A 23,310-nucleotide genomic window follows, 5' to 3' on the forward strand; every position below is an offset into this window, starting at 1 on the left:
CTGTCAATGCTGATGTTTACAAGAATTGGGAGGGGGGTCTAGATAGAGTGGATATTTCCTATAGTGGGGGTGTCCAGCATCAGAATACAAGGACATCCCTTTAGAACAGATGAAGAAGAATTTATTTAGCCAGAGGGTGGTAAATCTGTGGAATTCATTGCCACAGATAGCTGTAAAGGCCAAGTAAAGGCCACTGAATCAGACCCACGGTCTGGCAAGTGAGACAAAACACCTAATGTAAGTATATTACATTTATTTACAAACAAACAAAACTATTTGTAAAAGCACACACACAGAGCATCCCTTCCCAATGGTCAATTGCACTGCTTGCCTTGAAACAAAGGGGATAAAGCAAAATTCTGTTATTTTATACCTTTGAAACTGGCTAATCAATAACAAAAGCAGCTGCAGTTTCTAAAGTTAATCATGGCATAACAAAAGAAGCAACCCCCCCCCCCCCCGAGCCACTGGGTATAGTTACAGCAGGGATTGATAGGGTTTTGACCAGTACACCTGTCAGAGGTTATGGAGGGAAGGCAGGAGAATGGTGTTGAGAGGGAGAATATGTCAGTCATACTGAAAAGATGGGGCAGAAGATAGGGATGATCAGAATGGCCTAACTTTGGCCTGTGCCTTACATTTGGTGAACCATTGGATCTGAGCTGACCGTGGTAATTGTGTCCTTTAATCCCAATAGGAATAGGATTGATACTCACATACACATTTACATTTAACCACAGACAAGATTAATGATACATTTACAATTTATGGAGGTATGATGTGCAGGCAAATTTCAAAATTCTGCCCTTGCTATACTGTACTTGGAAGAATCAAGATAGCACCAGCAAGATACTCAAGTATGATACAAGATGAACATTTTCCAGTTCGATTGGAGAAACTGATGGATGGTCAGTTGCTCTTTACTGGATGGTGTTAAAACTCATTGCAGTATGTGAAAGGAGCTGCATTCTACTCAATCCCAATTGAAAGGCAATTATATTAGATGAATCACTTAATAAGGCTGTTCAACCTTTGAACTCCTCTCAATGAAGCCCTGATCACTAAAGAACTCCCAGGATGTTAACTGGTGGGGGAATTCAAGAAGGGATGCAATTAGACTCCTTGCTGGAGATAGTCTGTGCCATTAATGCTACACTAATAAGCACATCTCAGCAGACAACACCTGGGAGGAATTATTAAACTTAAAAGGGAATTACTAACAGCAAATCATTCACTTCAGATCCAGACACGCACTGATGAAGCGGCATGAAAATAGATAGGCCGAAGTTGTCATGGAGACCGAAGATCTAGAAGTAATTAATTGATGCAGGAGGCAGGGTAAATTCTCAAAAAGTGAAAATACCTGAATTATTTTAACCGGAAGTAGTAATATTGGCATCAAAACTTGATTTTGATGCCCCATATACCCATTCCTGTGTCACAATGACCTCTTCTCACCTCCAACGGTGCCCCTTTCTTCCCTGGTCCACTCTCATCCCATCAGATTCCTTCCTCTCCTGCCCTTAACCTTCCCAAGCCATCTGGCTTCACCCATCATCCGTTAGCTATTCTCCTTCCCCTCCCTCCCACCTTTTCATTCTGGCATCTTCCCCCTTCCTTTCCAGTCCCCAAAGGTGGTCTTGCCCCAAAATGTCGACTGTTTATTCATTTCCATGGATGATGCCTGACTTACAGAGATTCTGCTCACTGAACTATGGAGAAGCTGTTAAGGCACCTCCATTGCCTAGATGGTGGGCAACTATTGAAAAAACAGCCCCCATAATGGCTCACATCTCAAAGGAAAGGGAATGCTCAAGGAACAATGACTGCAATGGTTAGTGCAGGGTGGACTTCAGTTACAGCCATTGGCTACACAGCTTGAAGGCTGCAAGTTTTCAAAGAGTTTCCTTGGTAATATGCTCCTGTCCCCACTGGCGGAATGATGAGAAGATAATAGTTGTCCGGTCTTCGCTGGCCAACCTGTGACCTCGTTCTCCTTGCAATCCTGCTTGGTTGGCAGATTATCACTCGCAAAGTAGCAGATCCTACAGGTGGCTCGGTACATGTCCACTCCGCCAATCAGCTCAATCTGGAGAAACATAGCAAGGCGTTAAATACATGTAAACAAGACCAGAGGGCTGTATTACCAAAGATTCCCAGGTCTGAAATAATTTAAATACCCTGATCAGGCCTCAAACTCCACTCAGTCCTGAGTATCATCTAGTATTTCCTAAGATTGTGGCTCATTTCAACCTTCTTCAACCACAACCACTATGTCCTTAACAAGAATCTCTCACCATCATTCCTGGAAGCTTAAATGAGCATTCATTAGTTGCGGTAAAGAGACCTCAATGTACTTGAGCTTACTTTCCAAACCATGTTAATAGGGTTGTTTCTTGAGAAAAGACAGTAGTGCCTTTAAATACCTTGTCATAAAGACTTCTAAAATGGAATGCATTTATTCATTGGACACTGCTGACTGTAATTAACTCTTCACTGTTGCCCTAGAATTTTTGAGATAGCTAGAGTTAACCATTTTGATAGGTTTAAGGCCACAATTACACAGGGTAAGGATGGCAGACCATACTTTAGGTGAACGCCATTAAATATCTTTTTGGCCTTGACAACAATCCAGCCTCATCTGGCTTCACCTATCACGTAACTTGTATCTTATTCTGGCTTCCTCCCCCTTCCTTTCTGGTCCTGTTGAAAGGTTTCAGTCCAAAACATCGACTGTTATTCCTCACCACAGATTCTATGATCTGCTGAGTTCCTCCAGCATTTTGTCTGTTAATTGAGCAACTTGTTGGATCTCACACCAATTTTCTTTCAATTCCAGATTTAATAAAAAATGTAAATACTCTCTATGGTACGATTCAAAAATCATAAATTCATATTAATGGCACTAGCTGCAGATCAATTTCCTTAATCACTGTTATTCTATGCAAGTCCAGCTTGGCCATCCAGTGCGGTACTGAGGGAGTGCTTCTGTCAGAGGTACTTGCTCTCACATAGATGGGAAAGATGCTACAGCACTGTCAAAGAAGCATACGCTCATGCAGGACATGCTTGCCCATATCCAACCGTCCTTCAATGTCACAGGAGCAGAATTAGGCCATTCGGCTCAGAGTCTGCTCTATCACTGCACCATGGCCAATCATAATCACTCTCAACCCCATTCTCCTCCCTTTCCCCCAACCCATGATGCCCTTACTAATCAAAAAACTATCAATCTTCACTTTAAATACACCCAATGACTTGGTCTCCACACCCATCTGTGGCAATGAATTCCACAGATTCACCACCCTCTGGCTACGGAAATTCCTCCCGACTGTAGGAAACGTTCTCTTCACCTAGGCCTTTCATGTTTCAATAGGTTTCAAAGAGATTGCAGTCATTCTTCTGAACTCCATTGAGTACAGGCCCAGAGGCAAACACTCATAAATTAACCCTTTAATTCCCAGGATCATTCTCATGAACCTCTTCTGGACTCTCTTCAATGCCGGCACATCCTGTTTTAGGGCCCAAAACTGCTCACAATACTCTATGTGGAGTCTGATCAATGCCTTATAAAGCCTCAGCATTGCTTTTATATTACAGTCCCCTCAAAAAGTATGCTAACATTGGTATTTGCTTCCTTACCACTGCCTCAACCTGCAGGGTAACTTTTAGGGAATAGGGCACGAGGACTCCCAAGTCCCTTTGTAGCTCTGAACTCCCCATTAAGAAAATTGTACGTTGTTGCTTCTTCTACCAAAGTGCATGACCATACACTTACCTACACTGTAGTCCACCTGCCATCTCTTTGGCAATTCTCCTAACCTGCCCAAGTCCTTGTGCAGGCTACCTGCTTCCTCAGCACTACCAGCCCCTCCACCCATCGGTATCATCTGCAAAGTCGCCCACAAAGCCATTAATTTCTGTCATCTAAATCTCTGACAAAGGACGTGAAAAGTGAAGTAATGAAGTGGACCACTTAGTCATCACATTACTGACTGTGGGATTTTACTGTGTATTACAGTAGCCATCGTCATTCTTACACAACACCGGTGAAATCATGGGTCATTTAGAGATACAGCACAGTCCAATGGGCCTGCACCACCCAACTACACCCATGTAACTAACGTACTAACCTGTAGATCTTTGAAATGAGAGGGTAAACTGGAGCACCCAGACACAGGGAGAACACAAACTCCCTGAGTGACAGAATTGAACTCTGGCCACTGGTGCTGTAAAGCGTTACACTAACTGCTATGCTACCATGCTGCCCAGTTGATAAATACCTTTCTTCAAGATCCTTGACAATAAGAGTAACACTCCATCTGGCATTCAGCACTGAATCACACCAGAGTTGGGAGATTAGTGGGATCAATGATTTTAAAGTAATCACATGCAGCCATCATTCCTATTCCTGTAAACTCCTCACGATACTCCCCTCTGCTCCACCACCCCTGGCTGCCCAACAGTCTCCTGGCCAAAGCACCGAGCAGATCAGAAAGATGGACAAAATGTAAGTGGAATTAGTACGGTGGTCAGTGTGGAGAAGCTGAGCCGAAGAGCCTGATTCTGTTCTGTACATTCACTCCATCTATGCCTCAACTTCCCCATTCACCCTTCAACCCAATCTGTGCCTGCTGGGGCAGCTGAAGGCATAATATATGCGTGCCTAAGTCCAAATACCGATCCATTGGAGGCCAAGGAATGCAGACTGCCTTGGGGTTTGTGGGTGGGAGGGAGGACAGGGCTTGTTTTTGTGTTGTGTTGTTCTTACTGAAAATGCTAGGTTGGCACCAGAACGGACAGTGACAGTCATGGACTGCCCCCAGCACGCCCTGAGGTGTTGGTTCCTGACGTAAACAACACGTTTTCACTGTCTGTTCCAATATATACAAGATAAATAAACTTGAATCTTGTGAGTCCTTTAAATCCCACAACCTCACTCCACCCCTAACATCCACCTCTAAGACCAAGGCCCCGATCACAACTGTTTCTTATTTTGATTGCATCCCATGATGCACCTGGAAACACTGTCCCACAGATAACAAACATCTGGAAGGTTACTCGTTTACAGAATCAACTCATCATCACTAATTTGCAGATTTATCTTTTATAACGTTTAAAATCCCTCCACAATAGCAGGCCTGATTTAAGTTTCCAAGAACAAGCAAGGCATCAAATTGCCTTTCCCTGCATGGTACAATTTTACAAAAATGGTTGAAACTCCACCAGCGCCCCAGTGCCTCATCACTATATTCATGTGGATGCTGATGGTTCTCAGCATAATGATTTTGCAGAAGGCACAGTAACATAGCAGCTTGCATGCTATTATAGCATCCACAATCCCTGATCAGGGTTCAATTCCTGCCAGTGGCTGTAAGGAGTTTTTACGTTCTCCATGAACGCATGGACTTTCTGCAAATGTTCTGCTTTCCTCCCACATACCAAAGATGCAGCACAGATTAGGGTTAGTAAGTTAGCGCTGGAAGCATGGCAACACTTAAAGGACATCCCCAGTACATCCTGAGACTGTTGGTCTTAGATGCAAATGACACATTTCACAGTATCTGATGTTTTAACAGCTCAAAGGAGAACGGTGACAAACACAGACCTCTTTTTCAATGCCAATTCTCTTGGTGTAGGCAGCCTCTCGGTAACACTTCATGCACACAGCATTCAGTTTCACCACACTCTCTGCAAGTGGAACCAGGTTCAGAATGTTGCCAAAAGCCTGAAGACAAGAGCAAAATTATTTAAAGAAAAATCACATGCTGAAAATGACTACGTTCGGTACCACATTCACTTTAAGAGATTAGAAGCCTTGTGTATCACATAGTAAGCAGCCCCTATTACCACCAACACCATGTAATTGCATGCAAAACAGAGGGGTGTAGATAGATTACATGCTTGCAGGCTTCTTCCACTGAGATTGAGCAAGACTAGATCTGGAGACCATAGGTCAAGGGTGAACCTATGAAGTATTCTTCACTCAGGATGGTGCAAGGGTGGAACAAGCTGCAGTGGAAGAGGTGGATGTGGGGTTCAATTCCGCATGTAAGAGAAATTTGGATAAGTAGATGGACAGGAGAGGTATGAAGGGCTATGGTCCAGGTTAACAGGACTAGGCAGAATAATCTTTTGGCATGGACGAGGTGGGCCAAAGGGCATATTTTGCTATGTTGTGCTCTATGACCATCTCCCCCACAAGCATATTCAAGAATGTAAACACCTGTCATAATTTTTTGTCTCAACTATTACCTCCAAATATTTAATTAAGGTGTCTGCCCACACCACCACAGCACTCTGAGGCTAAAGATTTTATTGTTGGTTGGGCTATGCTTTTATTGACCAGAGCAGCAAAACCATCAAATCTCCTGCCACCCAGATCCTGCAGTAAATTACTTTGTCTCCACTGAATATGGAATGATCAGGAATTCAGAAGTCTGAGGATATTTTGTGTAATGTATCAACTCTCTGCCCAAGAGAACACAAAACTCAAGTGTGGTTTGGATGGTGTTAAAGATATGGCAGCACAGAGTCCACACTGGGCTTTCTGACAAGGCCTGTAAGCTTGTTCTCACTTACTTTCCGCTGGAATGTTCCATCCAATGCCGCCACAATAACAGTCTTCCCTTTGTTAGCCATTTCCTCAGAGAATTCTACGCAATCTGGAAACTGGAGGATGAGAGGTATTTAATCACAATGCTGGACACTTTTGCTTGTGTTGCGATTACGGAGAGAAGAAAGGAGAATGGAGTTGAGAGGGATAATAAATCAGTCCTGGTGGAACGGTGGAGCAGACTCAATGGGCCAAATGGCCTAATTCTGTTCCCATGTCTTACGGGCTTGTTTTAAACTACTGAATCAATCAATAGCTTGCTCCTCCATCAGTCCTCATCATTAGGTACTGCGTCACATGAGGTGGGTGAGGTGGGTGATCTTAGTCTTGACCATGATTGTTCTTGGCAAGTTTTTCTAGGGAAGTAGTTTGCCATTGCCTTCTTCTGGCTAGAGTCTTAACAAGACGGGAGACCCCGCCATTATCAATACTCGGAGATTGTCTGCCTGGCATCAGTGGTCGCATAAGCAGGACTTGTGATATGCTCCGGCTGCTCATACGACCATCCACCACCTGCTCCCATGGCTTCACGTGACCCTGATCATGTGGGGGGTGAAGTAAGTGCTACACCTCGTCCAAGGGTGACCTGCAGAGGAAAGGAGCACCTCACACCTCCTTTGGTAGAGACGCAACTCAACCCTGCCAACCTCCTCCATCAGTTTGTGTAACAAATGGGACTCAGCCTGTAATGTCTACTGTTTACTCCTCTCCATAGATGTTGCCTGACCTGCTGAATAACCCTAGCATTTTGCATGTGCTATTCTGGATTTCCAGTGTCTACAGAACCCCTTGCGTTTGTGTGTAGCATTAGGAAGAGCTCCAAGATGATGCAAAAATCAGGCCTCCCCAGACTAAAGAGCATTTACAAATCACATTATTCTCTCAAAGTGTTCGATATAGAAAAGTTTTCATACGGAGTTCTTTCTGATTGATTGGCCTCATCTCAAATAATAACAAGGCAGCCTAGATCACCCTGACAGCAGTATCAAGAAGTCAACCTCTCCCTCAGTTGCAAAAACGAAGGAGCTGGTTGTGGACCACTGGAGGAACAGAGACAAGCTCACCCCTATTGACATCAATGGATCTGGGGTTAGAGGGAGAGCAGCTTCAAGTTCCTCGGTATACACATCGAGGATCTCACTTGGCCTGTACTTACCATCTGTGTGGTGAAAAAAGCACAGCAGCACCTCTTTCACCTCAGACTGTTTAAGTTTGGCATGAGTCTCCAAATCCTACAGGGACACAACTGAGAGCAGCTGACTGGATCACTGCCTGGTATGGAAACTGCACTCCCCTTAATAGCAGGACTCTGCAGAGAGTGGTGTGGACAGCCCAGAGCATCTGGAGATGTGAACTTTCCACTATTCAGTGCATTTACAGTGACAGGTGCATAAAAAGGGCCCGAAGGATCATAGGGGACTCGAGTCACCCCAACCACAAACTGTTCCAGCTGCTGCCATCCAGAAAACAGTACTGAAGCATCAAAGTCAGGACAAACAGGCTCCAGGACAGCTTCTCCCACCAGGCCATCAGACTGATTAGTTCACACTGACACAATCGCATTTCTAAGCTATATTGACTGTTCTGTTGTATATCTTACTGTACATACTATTTTAATACAAATTACTGCAATTTGCACATTTAGACGGAGGCGTTACAAAAAGTTTCTCACAAATTTAAATCCTTCACATACAATTCAATTTTAAATTGAAAATGCATAGATCCAAGAACCGTTAGCACAAGGATTTTGAACAGCCTGGACTACAAGGGTACTTACAAACTGTCCTTCATCAATTCCAATAACCGCTGATCTTAAAGCTTCTTGATAAACTTCACTCAGCTTAGTCGCAGGAACTGCATGCATTGTAAAGCTACAATTAGAACAGAGTCACAAAGTACAGCTTAGGAAATAGTTTTATACTATTGAGAAATTAGAGCAACAGTTCCAACTGAGGGCTGAAAAGCATGCAAACTGAATAAGATAAATCAAGCAAGATAGCATGGTAGTACAGTACAGGCTACCAGAGTTCAATTCCTGTGGCTGCCTGTCAGGAGCATGTACGTTCTCCCTATGACTGTGTGGGTGTACCCCAACCTCTCCTACAGTCCAAAAATGTACTGCTTGGTAGGTTAATTGGTCAATGCCCTGTGGTTAGGCTTAGAAGGTTCTTGGGCAATGTGGATCCTAGCACCAGAAAGGCCTGTTCCATGTGGTATCTCGATAAATAGCTACATCACCTGTTTGAGAACCTGGACAACCAATATGGATGCAGTAAAACTTCACAAAATCATTGTAAGCAATAGATGACAAATAATTCAAATGACCCAAGGGTGGGGGTGGAGCAGTTGCTGAGACAAGAAGAGCTTTAACAGAGATATGGCGTAGGTTACACCAGACCCGAAAGCTCCCAGCTGTTACAAATTGGGACGGAAGAGGTAATTAAAATAGCATCGGTAAAAGATCTCATGTGCAATGTACCAGGGAGTCAATAAAGGGAAAATCCACAAGTTCAGAGGACATCAGCACAACTTAAAATTAGTTACAAGTACTGATATTTGATTTTAATTTACCCTGACCAGATTTAGTCTCACCCCATTGACTTACTGGCCCTCCTCTAATTGACTTATGGTCCACATCCTTGCCATATCTACATTAATACAAGGGGACATAATTTTAAAGCAATTGAAATATAGGATTATGATGGAATGGTGGAGCAGACTCAATGGGTTGAATGGCCTAATTCTGTATGCCTTATGATCCATGGATGTCAGATAGTTTTTAAATTAAAAAAAAGTGGGGAGTGTGTGGAACATGTTGCCAGAGATAAAAGGAGGCAGATATTACATTAGGGGCAATGAAGAGACTCTTGGATAGGACAATATGAAAGAAATGGGGGGTGGGGGAAGCATGTCACTATACAAGAGGGAAGAGTCAGATTAATCTTACTGCTTGTTACACCTCTGGTGTTTAGGGCAGCAGTGAAGGCCCTCCATCTCTGGCAGTGCTCAGGGCTTCCTTCATTGTGTCAATAGCTTCCCCACAGTTTTCACTACTGTCAGTCATGCAAGCCTACAAATGGCCTGTATGGTTTTATGTTGCAAGAAACCCAGCCTCTTTTATCAAGTTATTTATACACACACTTATGTTACCAAAGACTCGAGAAAATTTCTACAGGTACATCATGGAGAACATTCTAACTGATAGCACCACCACACCATTAGGCATGAAGAGGTCACTGCACTGATCAGAAAAAACTGCAAAATGTCGCAGACACTGCCAGATCCATCATGGGCACTAACCTACCCAGTAACAATGACATCTTCAAAGAGGCAGCATCACTAAGGACCTTCATCACTCAGCACACGCTTTCTTCTCATTACTACCATTAGAAAGGAGGTAGGAGCCGAGGACACTCAGTGTTTTATAACATAGAATACAGCACAGAAACAGGGCAATCAGCCCAGAGTGTTGTGCCGAACCAGATAAAATGCAAATTAAAACACCTAAACACGAATCCCTCCCACCTACACCATGTCCATATCTCTCTATCTTCCATACATCCCTGTGCCTATCCAAACACCTCTTAAAAGCCTCTAATGTATTTGCCTCTGCCACCATACCAGGCATCCATGATTGAGTGAAAAAAAACTTTACCTCTCACATCCCACTTGAACTTGACCCTTCTCACCTTCAACCCATGCCCTCTGCTATTAGACATTCAAACACTAGGAAACAGATACTGTCTGTCTACTCTCTCTATGCCTCTCAATCTCGTAAACACTGATCAGCTCTCCCCTCAGCCTCCAACACTTCAGAGAAAACAACCCAAGTTTAATACTCATTAGGAAGCCCACCACTTCCTCCTCCTCGACTTCTAAATGCCCTAACGTATTTATACACTCAGCACTGATCTCCTGGCCCTCCATATCCTTTTCCTTTGGAAATACTGAAGCAAAGCACTCATTAATACCTCACTCACATTCTCTGCATCCAAGCAAATGTTCCCTCCTTTATCCTTGAGTGGCATCACCCTCTCCCTTTCATCCTCTTACTCCCTTCTTTAGTTCTTTTCAGGTTTCTTTATACTCCTCATGTGCTTTGTTAATCTTGACTTCCAAAGCTTTACATACTTCCCCTTTTTCTTCTTGACTAAATTCATCACCTCTCCGGATATCCAAGGTTCTCTTATCTTTCCATCCCCATCCTCCCTTCTAACAGGAACATGCCTTTCCTGTACACTGTGCAATGGACCTTTATACACCTTCCACATGCCTGATGTGGACTTGTCAGAGAAAAGGTGTTCTCAATTAAAGCTTCTTAGTTCCTGCCCAATGCCCTTGTGTTCTGCCCTATTCCAATTTAAAACCCTCCCACAAGGACCATACCTATTGTTATCCTGAAAATTAAGAAGTTGTGATCATTGTTCCTTAATTGCTCACCCATTGGAAGCTCATCTGGCCAGGCTCATTGCCTGACACCAGGTCTAGTACAGCCCCTTCTATCTGTCCATATAGTGATTTAAAAAGCCTTCCTGGATACACAAATTCAGCCCCATCTGAACCCCTTACACTAATAAGGTCAGTTTATATTAAAGAAATTGAAACCCCCACCCCTCCTCAAGACAACCCTATTATCTTTATACATTTCCTTAATCTGATTATATATGTTCCTCAATATCCCATTGGCTATTAGGTGGGGTCTGTAGTACAATCCCTTCCTATTCCTGAGTTCCAACCAAATGGACTCAGTGACTGACCCCTCCATTAGGTCTCCTGAGTGCAGCTGTGATATTGTCCCTGCTTTTTAGTACAATGCCACCCCCTCTTTTATCTCCTCCTCTATATTTTCGAAAACCTGGTACATTAATCACCCATTCCCACCCAAGTTTCAGTAATTGCTACAACATCATGGTTCCACATACTAATCCGTGCTCCAAGTTCATCAACTTTACCCATAACATGCCTAGCATTAAAATATACACCCATCATACCTGTTATTTTGATTTTGCCTTTCAATACCTTCCCCACATCTACCTTCTGGTTGATCCTTTCCTTACTGACCTGGGGCTCCAGTGCCAAGCCACCTGCAAAACTAACTTAAACTCTCCCGAGCAGCATTAGCAAACCTCCTGGCTAGGATATTAGATCCCCTCCAGTTCAGGTGCAACATGTCCCTCTTGAACAGGTCTCCCCTCCCCCAAAAAAAGGTTCCAGTGATCCAAGAATTTGAAACACTGTCCCCTGCACCATCTCCGCTGCCATTCATTCATCATGGCACAGGGAGGAATCGGGAGATTACCACCTTGAGGTCCATCTCTTCACCCTCTTTCCTAACTTTCTATACTCACTGCGTAGGACCTCTTCTCCTTTCCTGCCTACATCATTGGTAGTAGGGTCTTCACTTCTGCCATCAGATTTCTGAATGGGCAATGAACCAACCCATGAACACTACCTCATTATTTTTGCACTCATTCTGCATTTTTAAAAATATATTCATATTGTAATTTAGTTTGGTTTTGGTATTTCACTGTACTGCTGCCACAAAATAAATTTCACATGTCAGTGATATTAAATTTTCTTCAGATACTTAAATTTATCCTATTTTCTATCTACTGCAGATTTAAACCAATTTTAGTCAATGAGCAAGTGTTAATAATTATTGCAATTTTTTTTTGTTTTTCCTCTCCAAATTCTTTTGCTCACCAAATTGCTGGTATGAATTTCTACTGAATGCGCTCTTCGAAGTAGAGAAGTTCCCTGTAACATACAATGCAAGAAATGACACCACGTCCACACAAGAGAAAAGCCTTTTTTAGTGGCTGTTTCATGAATTCACTTATTCAAGATGGCTTGCATCTGTTCCAACTTGTAACATCAAACTCTTATCTGCTCTGTGTTGAGACTGAGCTTTCAACTAGGGTCAATAGTTCTTTTTTTGCAGCATTTGCGTCTGAAATAGCAACCGCCTCCTTGGTTAGAAAGTCAATACATCACTTCTGTTTGCAACATTTTAAATAGTCTATTCCATTATATACTGTGAAACTATTGACTTACTGCCAGTGACAGACTAAACCTGGCTAGAGCATTGAGGGGATTTTTTTTTTAATTTTGGGAAACCAACTACTTTTGACAATTCCAGTTTAAAAACCCAATTACATGTACATCATGAGCTTCACAATCCAATTTGCATTATGGTTTAAAAAATAGATTATCTTTATTTGTCGCATGTACATCAAAACAATGAAATGTGTAGTTTGCGTCATATTAGTGAGGATTGTGCTAGGGGCAGGTCACAAGTGTCGCCACATTTCTGGTGCCGATATAGCAGGTCCACAACTCAATAACCCTAACAACATCTTCAGAAAGCAAGGGGAAACCTGAGCGCTCAGTCACAGGGAGAAGATACAAACTCCTTGTAGGCAGCGCCGGGAATCAAATCTCGATCAGTGATCGCTGGTGATGTAATACCATTATGCCAACCTCTAAACTACCCACTCTCATGACAATTCGTAGACAAATCAGATGAAGTAGCGAATATTTGATCCAAGACATGGGCTATAAGAGAAGGGGGGCCCTAAAAGGTGTGAAGATGTGGAGAATTCAAAGGAACCCACAGCAGAATGAAGACAGGTTGGGCCAGCTAGGGCTTCTCTCTTTGGAAAGCAGGACAATGAGAGGTGACTTGATAGAGGAGCTTAGAGTGATCCAAGGCTTCTCTCTTTGGAGCGAAAGACGATGAGGGGCAATTAGACGGAGTTGCAGAAGATAAGGTGCAGAGATCGAGTGGGTAGCCAGACATTTCCCCCCAGATAATACCCAGGGGCTATAATTTTAAGATAATTGGAGAAGTAATGGGGGGGGGGGGGGAAGTAAGATGTCAGAGTGATGGGTGCATGGAAAGTCCTGCCAGGGATGGTGGTAGAGGCAGATACATTAAGGGGATTTAAGAAACTCTTAGATAGGCACATGGATGAAAGAAAACGAAGGGCTAGGTAGGAAGGAGGGTTAAGTTATCTTATGAGTAGGTTAAATGGATGAAACAACATTGTGGACAGAAGGGCCTGCACTGTGCTGGAATATTCAATGTTCTAACAGCTGAGAGAACATTCACCTTATGCTCAGCGAGTCAAGTATTCACCCTTTCCAGTAACAAATGATTTTTTTTTAAAAATGGCAACTGGACAGAATTAGGGGAAAGGTGCACTCTGGCAAGGGTATGGGTTAATGAAGGAACAGGAACACAAGAATAAAAATAAAATTTGGGACAAAAGAAGAACGAACAAAGATCAGTCAGAAAAGGGACCTCAGGACAAGTAGCAAGTGGAACACTGGTAGAAGTTCAGAATATGAAGAAAGCCAGACAAGATAACAAAGGTATGATTCCATATAAAGTAGACCTGATGCCTAGCCACATCAGCATCTCTCACACACCTCTGAAATATGGGATCTCACATGTCTAAAATACCTTTAATGTTCATGCTCTTTCAAATGGGTAAACCCCACAGGAGCTGGGAACAGCTGTCACTAATCTAAGGACTCTAACTGCTTGGCCAACCGCTACTTCACAGATAGGCCAGCCAGGGTTTCCGCCCAGTCACATAGCAACGGACATGGAGTTGCTGACCATCTCGTGCTTCTCCGAGGATCGTCACCCACAGCGGAAAGATATCAGACAAAGAGCGATCCAACCAAAACCTCAACAGTGGAGCTGGTCAAAGATGACACATCACAAAGGCAGTAAAGAAAGACGAAGGCTGCAACAGTGAAGGGTTGCTCACCATCTTATATTCCATGCCACTGGACCCTGACCCCGATCCACCAAGGATTGTGTGGTTGCTGCCTGTGCACCAGCCTCCCCATGTTAAAAAAAAAAGCCACGCATACAGTCAGTCCCCCTCAAGAGAATCCTAGTTATGGGTATCCATAGCTGATGTCCCACCAATAAACCACCTCTGGAGGGCATCGCACTCAACCCGAGTGATCACATGAACGGGCCTAGAACCTCAGGAGAGAGCTTCTGCTTAAGGAATTGTCAGGCAGATTTGGAGATGTTACAAACATATTGCTTTGATTTCATATGCTGTCAGCATATGTTAATTGGACTATTACTAAATGAGCTGTAATTTAGTCATTAGTGATAATTAGATTGTTGATATGATGCAGCACAACTCCCAGTCCAATGTCAGCACTCAATACTCACTTGTCATGTGTAGCCAGATCTTGCTTGCTGTACCGAACATCCTTTGCATACTTTACCACAAGACACCGATATTGAGCAATTTGAAACCTCTTCACCCTGCGCATCAGTTCTGTACTGCAGGAGAAAGAACAGGAGTTTAATCAGAACTGCTGCCTAGTTATCAAGATTTAAAGTGCATTCATTATCAAAGAATGTGTAAGTTGAGATTTATTTGCTTACAGGCAGTCAGAGAGAAAGGAACCCGAAGAACGCAATTTAAGAAAAATAAGACCAACCACTAGTGCCCACAAAGAAGAAAAAAAACACAACAAATCACACAAACAATAACATCCTGAACCAAATTACGTCCTTAGTTCCAATTCCCTGAAGCAGCTCAGAGTAGGCCCAAAACCTCGATATTCAGTTTGCCACATTAGCAGGCAAAAGCCACCATAAAGCTCACAGACACAAGGCACAGCAGCTGGGCGGAGACTCACAGCCTTAGCATCATGGAGAGAGGAGACCCCACACTATCTGGGACAGCGCTTAAGTTGTCCGAATTTCATACTAGGAATCCGGCCCCACCTCAGCAAATCGCTCTGGGACTAAATTTCACTATTGGAGAAGCTGTTCTTGATCTCTTCAAATCGGCTCAGCATTTGGAGTGATCCAACCTCACCCGACTCTTGACACCTTGCCTTTCCAGTCTGCGTGGTCCGGGGTTTAGGTTGTCCAAATAGTATATTGTGCATTTCATTAGGACCTGGGTTTCGCCATGGAGAATCACTCCAGGCCCAGAACACACCCCCCAGCGATTTGCTTCAGACCTGGATTTCGCTGCCGTTCTCTACCTCACTAAATCGGCTCAGCGATGAGAATGATCCACCCTTGGACCCAGGTAAGGTGGATGGGCATCGGAACTCCTTTGCCCCACCTTCTCCCCTCTGAATCATCCACTCCAACTCCAAGTGTGTCAGTTTTGCAGCACACCAGCAGGGCATATCTCCCGAGTACGATTTACCCTCACTCACCACTTCGCTGTTTGTGATGATAGTTTACCACAATTTTTTTTCAAAAGAGCGTTTTTACTTCAAAAATGTATTAAAATGTTTTTAAGTGAATTCCTTTGCTTTCAAACCAGTCTTAAACCAGATCATGCATCATAAAACAAGATTCCCCCAACCACACATCCATCTACATAAAATGTTTGTTTTCCAATGTCACTCAGTTGGCTTTGCCTCAGCTTCTCCACTGTAGCTTCACCCTGCCCTCAAATTTACCTGGTCCATTTCCGACACCTCCCGCCCCTTTCTTGATCTTTCTGTCTCCATCTCTGGAGACGGCCGATCTACTGATATTTACTATAAGCCTACAATCTCTCACAACTACCTGGACTATTCCTCTTCCCACCCTGTCTCTTGCAAAAAGGCTATCCCCTTCTCACAATTCCTCCATCTCCACCGCATCTGCTCTCAAGATGAGGCTTTTCATTCCAGGACGAAGAGATGTCTTTTTTAAACAAAGGGGCTTCCCTTCGTCCACCATCAACTCTGCTCTCAAACGCATCTCTCCCATTTCCCGCACATCTGCCCTCACCCCATCTGCCTGCCACCCCACTCGGGATAGGGTTCCCCTTGTCCTTACCTACCACCCCACCAGCCTCCAGATCCAACGTATAATTCTCCGTAACTTCCGCCACCTCCAACGGGATCCCACTACCGAACACATTTTTCCCTCCCTCCCCCCCTTTCTGCTTTTCGCAGGGATCGCTCCCTACGCGACTCCCTTGTCCACTCGTACCCCCCCCCATCCCTTCCCACCGAACTCCCTCCTGACACTTATCCTTGTAAACGGAACGAGTACTACACCTGCCCTTACACTTCCTCCCTCACCACCATTCAGGGCCTCAGACAGTCCTTCCAGGTGAGGCGACACTTCACCTGTGAGTCGGCTGGTGTGGTATACTGCGTCCGGTGCTCCCAGTGTGGCTTTTTATATATTGGGAGACCGTTTCGCTGAACACCTACGCTTGGTCCACCAGAAAAAGCAGGATCTCCCAGTGGCCACACATTTTAACTCCACGTCCCATTCTCATTCTGATATGTCTATCCATGGCCTCCTCTATTGTCAAAATGAATCCAAACTCCGGTTGGAGAAACAACACCTTGTATACCGGCTGGGTAGCCTCCAACCTGATGGCATGAACACTGACTTCTCTAACTTCCGTTAATGCCCCTCCTCCCCTTCTTACCCCATCCCTGACATATTTAGTTGTTTGCCTGATCTCCATCTCCCTCTGGTGCTCCCACCCCCCCCTTTCTTTCTCCTGAGGCCTCCCATCCCATGATCCTTTCCCTTCTCCAGCTCTGTATAACTTTCGCCAGTCACTTTTCCAGCTCTTAGCTTCATCCCACCCCCTCCGGTCTTCTCCTATTATTTCGCATTTCCCCCTCCCCCAACTACTTTCAAATCTCTTACTATCTTTCCTTTCGGTTAGTCCTGACGAAGGGTCTCGGCCCGAAACGTCAACAGCGCTTCTCCCCATAGATGCTGCCTGGCCTGCTGTGTTCTACCAGCATTTTGTGTGGAATGTTGGAATGTGAATGGGCAGTCACTGGGAGATCCCACATTTTCTGGTGGAGGCAGTATCCCAATCTACGCCGGGTCTCATCGATGTACAGGAGATCACACCAGGAGCACCAGATACAGTAGATGACCCCAACAGACTCACAGGTGAAGTTTTACCCCACACAGAAAAACTGTTTGGGGTCATGAATATTAGTGAGGGAGGTGGTGCAGCAGCAGATGTGGGACTTGTTCCGTTTCCAAGGACAAGTACCAGGTTGTAGATGGGGGGGGGGGGGGGGAGGAGAGAAAGAGAGAGGAGAGAAGAATGAATGGACAAGGAGCAATCCCTGTGGAAAGTTGGGGAGGGTGGGAAGAGAGTATGGAAAGATGTGCTTGGTAATGGGATCCCTTTGGAGACAGAGGAAGTTTGGAAGTTTCAGAGAATTATGTGCTGGATGGGGTAGTAGACGAGGACAAAACAAAAGGAATCCAGTCCCTTGTGAGGTGGCAGGAGAATGGGGGTCACGGCAGACGTGCGCAAAATGGAAGAGATGTTGGTGAGGGCAGCGTTGATGGTGGAGGAAGGAAAGCCCCTTTCTTCAAAGGAGGAGAGCACCTAATTCATTCTGGAATGAAAAGCCTCATCCCGTGAGCAGATGCAGTGGAGACAGAGGAACTGATGGGTGGAGGCCTGAAAAGACAAGGGGGAGATGATAGGCAGGTGAAAAGAGGTAAAAGACCAGAGTGGGGAATAGAAATGGGGGGGGGGGGGGAGGAGTGGAGAGGGAATATTTTCTTTCCCAAACTGGAAGGAGAAATTGATATCCATGCTGTAGTATCCAAGACATCTTAAAGAAGTGGTGCCTTAGGAAGGCAGCATCCATCATTAAGGAGGCAAAGAAGCCTGAAGGCACACACACACAGGAACAGCTTCTTCCCTTCTGCCATCCCATTTAGAAATGGATGCTGAACCCATGAAAACTACCTCACAATTGTTTTTAAATTTCTGGTATTTTGCACCAATTATTTTAGCCTAACTATTTATTAGACATAAATAATTTAACTCAAGTTTTTTCCTCTATATTTATTCATCATGTATTTCATTGTACTGCTACCATAAAGTTAATAAATTGCATGATATATGTTGGTAACATTAAATCTGATCTAATGCCAACAGGTTGGAGGCTACCCAGACGGAGTATGTGATGCTCCTCTGTTCTGAGGGAGGCCTCATTGTGGGGCACAAAAGGCAGCCATGGATCAACATGTCAGAATGGGAATGGGAAGTAAAACGTCTGCCCACTGGGATGTTCCGCTTTTGGTGGCTGGAGAGGTGGGTGCTCAAACGACGCGGACCCCAATTTACAACCCCAGCAGATTCACAGGTGAAATGTTGCCTCACCGGGAAGGACTGTTTGGGGCCCTGAACGCAGGTGAAGAGGTATAGACAGAATAAATGCAAGCAGGCTTTTTCAACTGAGTTTCGGTTAAACTAGAACTAAAGGTCATGGGTTAAGGGTGGAAGGTTAAATATTTAAGGGGAACACTAGGTAGAACTTCTTAACATGAGCTGGTGAGTATGTGGAACAAGCCACCCATTGGACGAGGGTTCTACTTCTACACTTGAGAAATTTGGACATGGATGGGAGGGGTATGGGTCTTGGGACTAAGGTCCAAGTCCACAGGACTAGGCCAAACAATAGTTCCGTACAGCCTGGATGCCCCGAAAGCCCAATTTCTGTACTGCAACTCAGTTTTGGGACAGACCATCAAAACCTTTAGCAAAACTGATTTTAAAGGCGCGTCTCAGAGCACAATGATTTTGTTCACAGCGCCAACTCCGGAGTTTGATCCCGCAAAGCCAAAGCGTCTTCACGCCAAAGTGGAGCTTAAATTTGAAAACGAATTGAAGGCGTTAACACTCCAGCGGGTTACGGGGTCTGTAAAGATTCAGACAGTACGTTTTCAAGTAATATCATCATTGGCACTGTTTCCACAGTTGGCACCAATATCAGCGCTCAAGAAAATTAACCGGACATGCTGCACTGCCGCCTCTTTTAACGATGAGATTGCCACCACGCAGCACTTTCCAGAGCCGTTTATAAAGTTAACGTGAGGTAAAAAGATTAAAAGAAAACTTGCAGTCTTTAACCGAGGTACTACTGGAAACATAACATTTATTAAAACTGCCTAAAATGGGGGGGGAAAAGAACAAAAGCCGAGGCTCGGGATGGAGCAAACAGATGCTGGAAATTCCAACAACACACAAAATGCTGGTGGAACACAGCAGGCCAGGCAGCATCTATCAGGAGAAGGACTATCAACGTTTCGGGCCGAGCCCCTTTGTCAGGATGGAAACGCGGGAAATCACCAGAAAGAAAGGGTGGTGGAACTGCAGAACACCCGCAGAAGACATTTACCCAATCTACTGCAAAAATGGCAACAACACAAAAAAAAAGGACAATTGCTTTACCTTTTCCCTGAGAACATCGGTCCAAAGATGATCTGAAATCACACAAGAAAAATATTTCAGTTGAATGTGTTCAAATCTGGCGCCTTTACGGAAAGGAAGTGCGATAGTAATGTAAGTTTTACGTCCTCTTCACAAGTGGCCAACACCAGCCAGGGTTTAATTTATTTCATGCATTTAATTGCTCAAGAGCCGATGGTCGTATTTTGCTTACCTGAATTTGTCCCCTCATTTTGTTGGGAGATGGGAGCGAGGGGGACAAACAGTTCATTCTGCAGAAGATAATAATAAAAAGCTTGAAGGCAAAATAATTTAAACCCACGTCGTTAAAGATCGTAGTTGCAAATATGCTTCTTTCCCGGCAAGATTTGCAAACAACACGTAAAAGTGTCAAAAGACAAAACTGAAAACTTCCACACACTGCGGCAACTGAATTCAAAGAATGGCTCAACGCGCCAAATATGAATAGAAGTTAAAAAGTTTTCAGACAAGTCTTCGTCATGAGGAAGAGTGAGCCAATTGGCTATCTATCAATTAAATTCCATCCAATCTCGCCCATCCGTTCAGCCGGAAGGCAGCCCAGGGGTTAAGTTTGTCCAGTGCCGCAAAGAGTTCAAAAAAAGCGCCCACTCCTTAAAAGGTTTTACATTAAATAAAAGAAAATATATGAAAGTTGCAGTTATAACAAAGTTGATACGTTTTGCCTTTACACATGCGCACACACGTACTTGCGCAAAACAATTCGACTTTTGTCACTGACCGTTCGGAAATTGAAACTACCATTGCAGGCAGATAAACGATAGCTGATTCTGTCAGCATTCTTTGTACCTGCACAGAGTTCTGTGGCCTTGTGATTTGCCAGAAAGCTGAGATATTTACCACTAGTAATAAATCAGAATCAGGTTTAATATCACTGATACATCGTGAAATTTATTGTTTTGAGGTTGCAATACGTAAAATATTAAAGAATTACAATAAAATGCTTAATCAAAAATTAGATTAATTAAGTACTGAAAAAATAGTGCGGTAGTGTTCATGGGTTGGTTCATTTTTTGTTCAGAAATCTCACGGTTTCTAAAACGTGTGTTACTGATGATAAAGTTTAGATATTCCTCATGCAAAGAGGTGAAAATTCATTTTTATGCTTAAGCAAAATATGATTTTTATGTTTTAAACCTCTGCTGCTGCAAAACAAGTTCCATAACATAGGCCGGTGATAATAAACATGATTCTAATTGGTTCTAAATTAACATAAGAAATAGGAGCAGGAGTAGGCCTGCCAGAAGCCTGTCGCACCTGCTCCCCCATTCAATAAAATCATAGCTGATCTGGCCATCTCCACCTACCTGCCTTTACCCCATTACCTTTAATTCCCCTAAGATGCAAAAATCTATCCTACCTAGTCTTAAATTTATTTACTGAAGTAGTCTCCACTGCTTCATTGGGCAGAAAATTCCACAGATTCACCACTCTCTGGGAAAAGCAGTTCCTCCTCATCTCCATTTAGATTCAAAACCATATTTCTTCTTTTAAATGTCTGTTAAGGAAAGTTCAGCTTTGCACAAGCAGCAGCAGGAGCTGGCCATCGCATAGCTCAGGGCATTGGAGATCAGAGTTTAGTCCCTGTGTAAGGAGTTTCTATGTTCTCCCCGTGACCACGTGGGTTTCCTCTGGGTGCTCTGGTTTCCTCACAGTCTAAAAGCATACTGGTTAGTAGGTTAATTGGTTATTGTAAATTGTCCTGTTACTGGGCTCGGGTTAAATCGGTGGCTTGCTGCCGGTGTGGCTCAAGGGGCTGGTAGGGCCTTTTCCGGGCTGTGCGTCCAAAATAATCCTTCATCCAGCTGCACGGTTTGCACTAGTAGTGAAAAACCGATTGAAGATTTGCTTTATTGTGTCACATATAAACCAAGACATATAGACGGAAAAATCAGGAATAAACCAGAATAAGAAGGTACAGTAGTGGTGGGGAGGGAGGGGAAGGAGTACAAGCTGAAGGTGAGTGGGTGGGAGACAGGTTATGAAATAAGAGCTGGGAGGGGATAGGTGGAAGAGGTACCATCAATGCTGTCCTCATCTCTTCCATTTTCCAGACATCCACCCTCATCTGATCTTCCTTCAGCCATAACAGGGATAGCAGTCCCCTTGTCCTTACCTACCACCCTACGAGCCTTCATATCCATAAAACCATACAACATAGGAGCAGAATTAGGCCATTCAGCCCATGGAGTCCACTCCACCGTTTCATCATGGCTGATCCCAGATCCCATTCAACCCCGTCTACCTGCCCTCTCACCATGTCCCTTGATGCCCCGACCAATCAGGAATCTATCAACTTCTGCTTTAAATAACCCCATGGACTTTGCCTCCACAGATTCACCACTCTTCAGCTAAAAAAAAATTCTTCCTTACTTCTGTTCTAAAAGGTTGCCCCTCAGTTTTGAAGCTGTACCCTCTAGTTCTGGATAGCCCCACCAGAGGAAACATCCTCTTCACATCCGCCTTATCAAGTCCATTCAATATTTGGTAGGTTTCAATGAGATCTCCACGCATTCTTTTAAATTCCAGTGAATACAGGCCCAAAGCTGCCAAACACACCTCGAATGTTAGCCCCTTCATTCCTGGAATTATCCTTGTGAGCTTCCTCTGGACCCTCTCCAATGAGAATATATCCTTTCTGAGATGAGAGGCCCAAAACTGTTGACAATAGTCCAAGCATGGCCTGACTAGTCTCTTATAAAGCTTCAGCATTATTTCCTTGTTTTTATATTCTGTTCCCCTTGAAATAAATGCCTAATGGTGCTTATGCACAAGAAATCTACTCACCAATAAAATGCTGGAGGAACTCAGCAGGTATATCATTCTTTGTAAATTCTGTGAGCTACATAGAAACATAGAAATCTACAGCATGTTACAGGCCTTTTGGCCCACAATGTTGTGCCACCCAGAATTTCCCTACCACATAGCCCGCCATATCCCTATCTAAGAGTTTCTTAAAAGATCCTACTATTCCCATCACTACCACTGTCACTGGCAGCGCATTCCACACACCCACCACTCTCTGTGTGAAAAACTTACCCCTGACATCTCCCTTGTACCTACTGCCAAGCACCTTAAAACTATGCCCCCTTATGTTAGCCATTTCAGCCCTGGGAAAAAGCTTCTGACTATCCTACGATCAATGCCTCTCATCATCTTATACACCTCTGTCAGATCATTTCTCATCCTCTGTCGCTCCAAGGAGAAAAGGCCGACTTCACTCAACCTATTCTTATAAGGGATGCTCTCCAATCCAGACAACACCCTTGTAAATACAATGGGGTCCTACCACTAAGCACATCATTCCCTCCCCTCATTTTCAGCTTTCCATAGGGATCGCTTTCTACGTGACTCCCTTATCCATTTAACTATCTCCACTAATCTTCCTCTTGACTCTTACCCCTACAAGCAGTAGAAGTGCCACACACCTGCCCATAC

At 44.0% G+C, this 23,310-nt stretch overlaps 1 protein-coding gene across 1 annotated transcript; it reads right to left on the reverse strand.

Moving 5' to 3' along the window:
- Positions 1-223: 223 nt before the first annotated feature.
- On the reverse strand, positions 224-20,320 carry tk1 (thymidine kinase 1, soluble). The gene is made up of 7 exons (XM_059949053.1): positions 20,048-20,320; positions 19,837-19,868; positions 14,817-14,930; positions 8,394-8,487; positions 6,583-6,672; positions 5,609-5,728; positions 224-2,089 (listed from the first exon to the last, which is right to left on the reverse strand). The coding sequence occupies exons 1-7, from the start codon at positions 20,102-20,104 to the stop codon at positions 1,853-1,855; spliced, it is 744 nt and encodes a 247-aa protein (XP_059805036.1). The 5' UTR covers positions 20,105-20,320; the 3' UTR covers positions 224-1,852.
- Between the last annotated feature and the right edge of the window lie 2,990 nt (positions 20,321-23,310).

Source organism: Hypanus sabinus, chromosome 23, assembly GCF_030144855.1.
Source record: "Hypanus sabinus isolate sHypSab1 chromosome 23, sHypSab1.hap1, whole genome shotgun sequence".
In the NCBI taxonomy this organism is placed as follows: domain Eukaryota; kingdom Metazoa; phylum Chordata; class Chondrichthyes; order Myliobatiformes; family Dasyatidae; genus Hypanus; species Hypanus sabinus.

What these genes read in the sequence shown, in the direction of transcription:
- tk1 (XM_059949053.1), bottom strand. Translation starts at nt 20,104, where the DNA reads ATGAACTGTTTGTCCCCCTCGCTCCCATCTCCCAACAAAATGAGGGGA. An exon ending in CCGATGTTCTCAGGGAAAAG is followed by an intron (nt 14,931 to 19,836) that starts GTAAAGCAATTG and finishes TTTCTCCTGCAG; the next exon opens with TACAGAACTGATGCGCAGGG. An exon ending in GAATTGGCATTGAAAAAGAG is followed by an intron (nt 2,090 to 5,608) that starts GTCTGTGTTTGT and finishes ATGTTTCTCCAG; the next exon opens with ATTGAGCTGATTGGCGGAGT.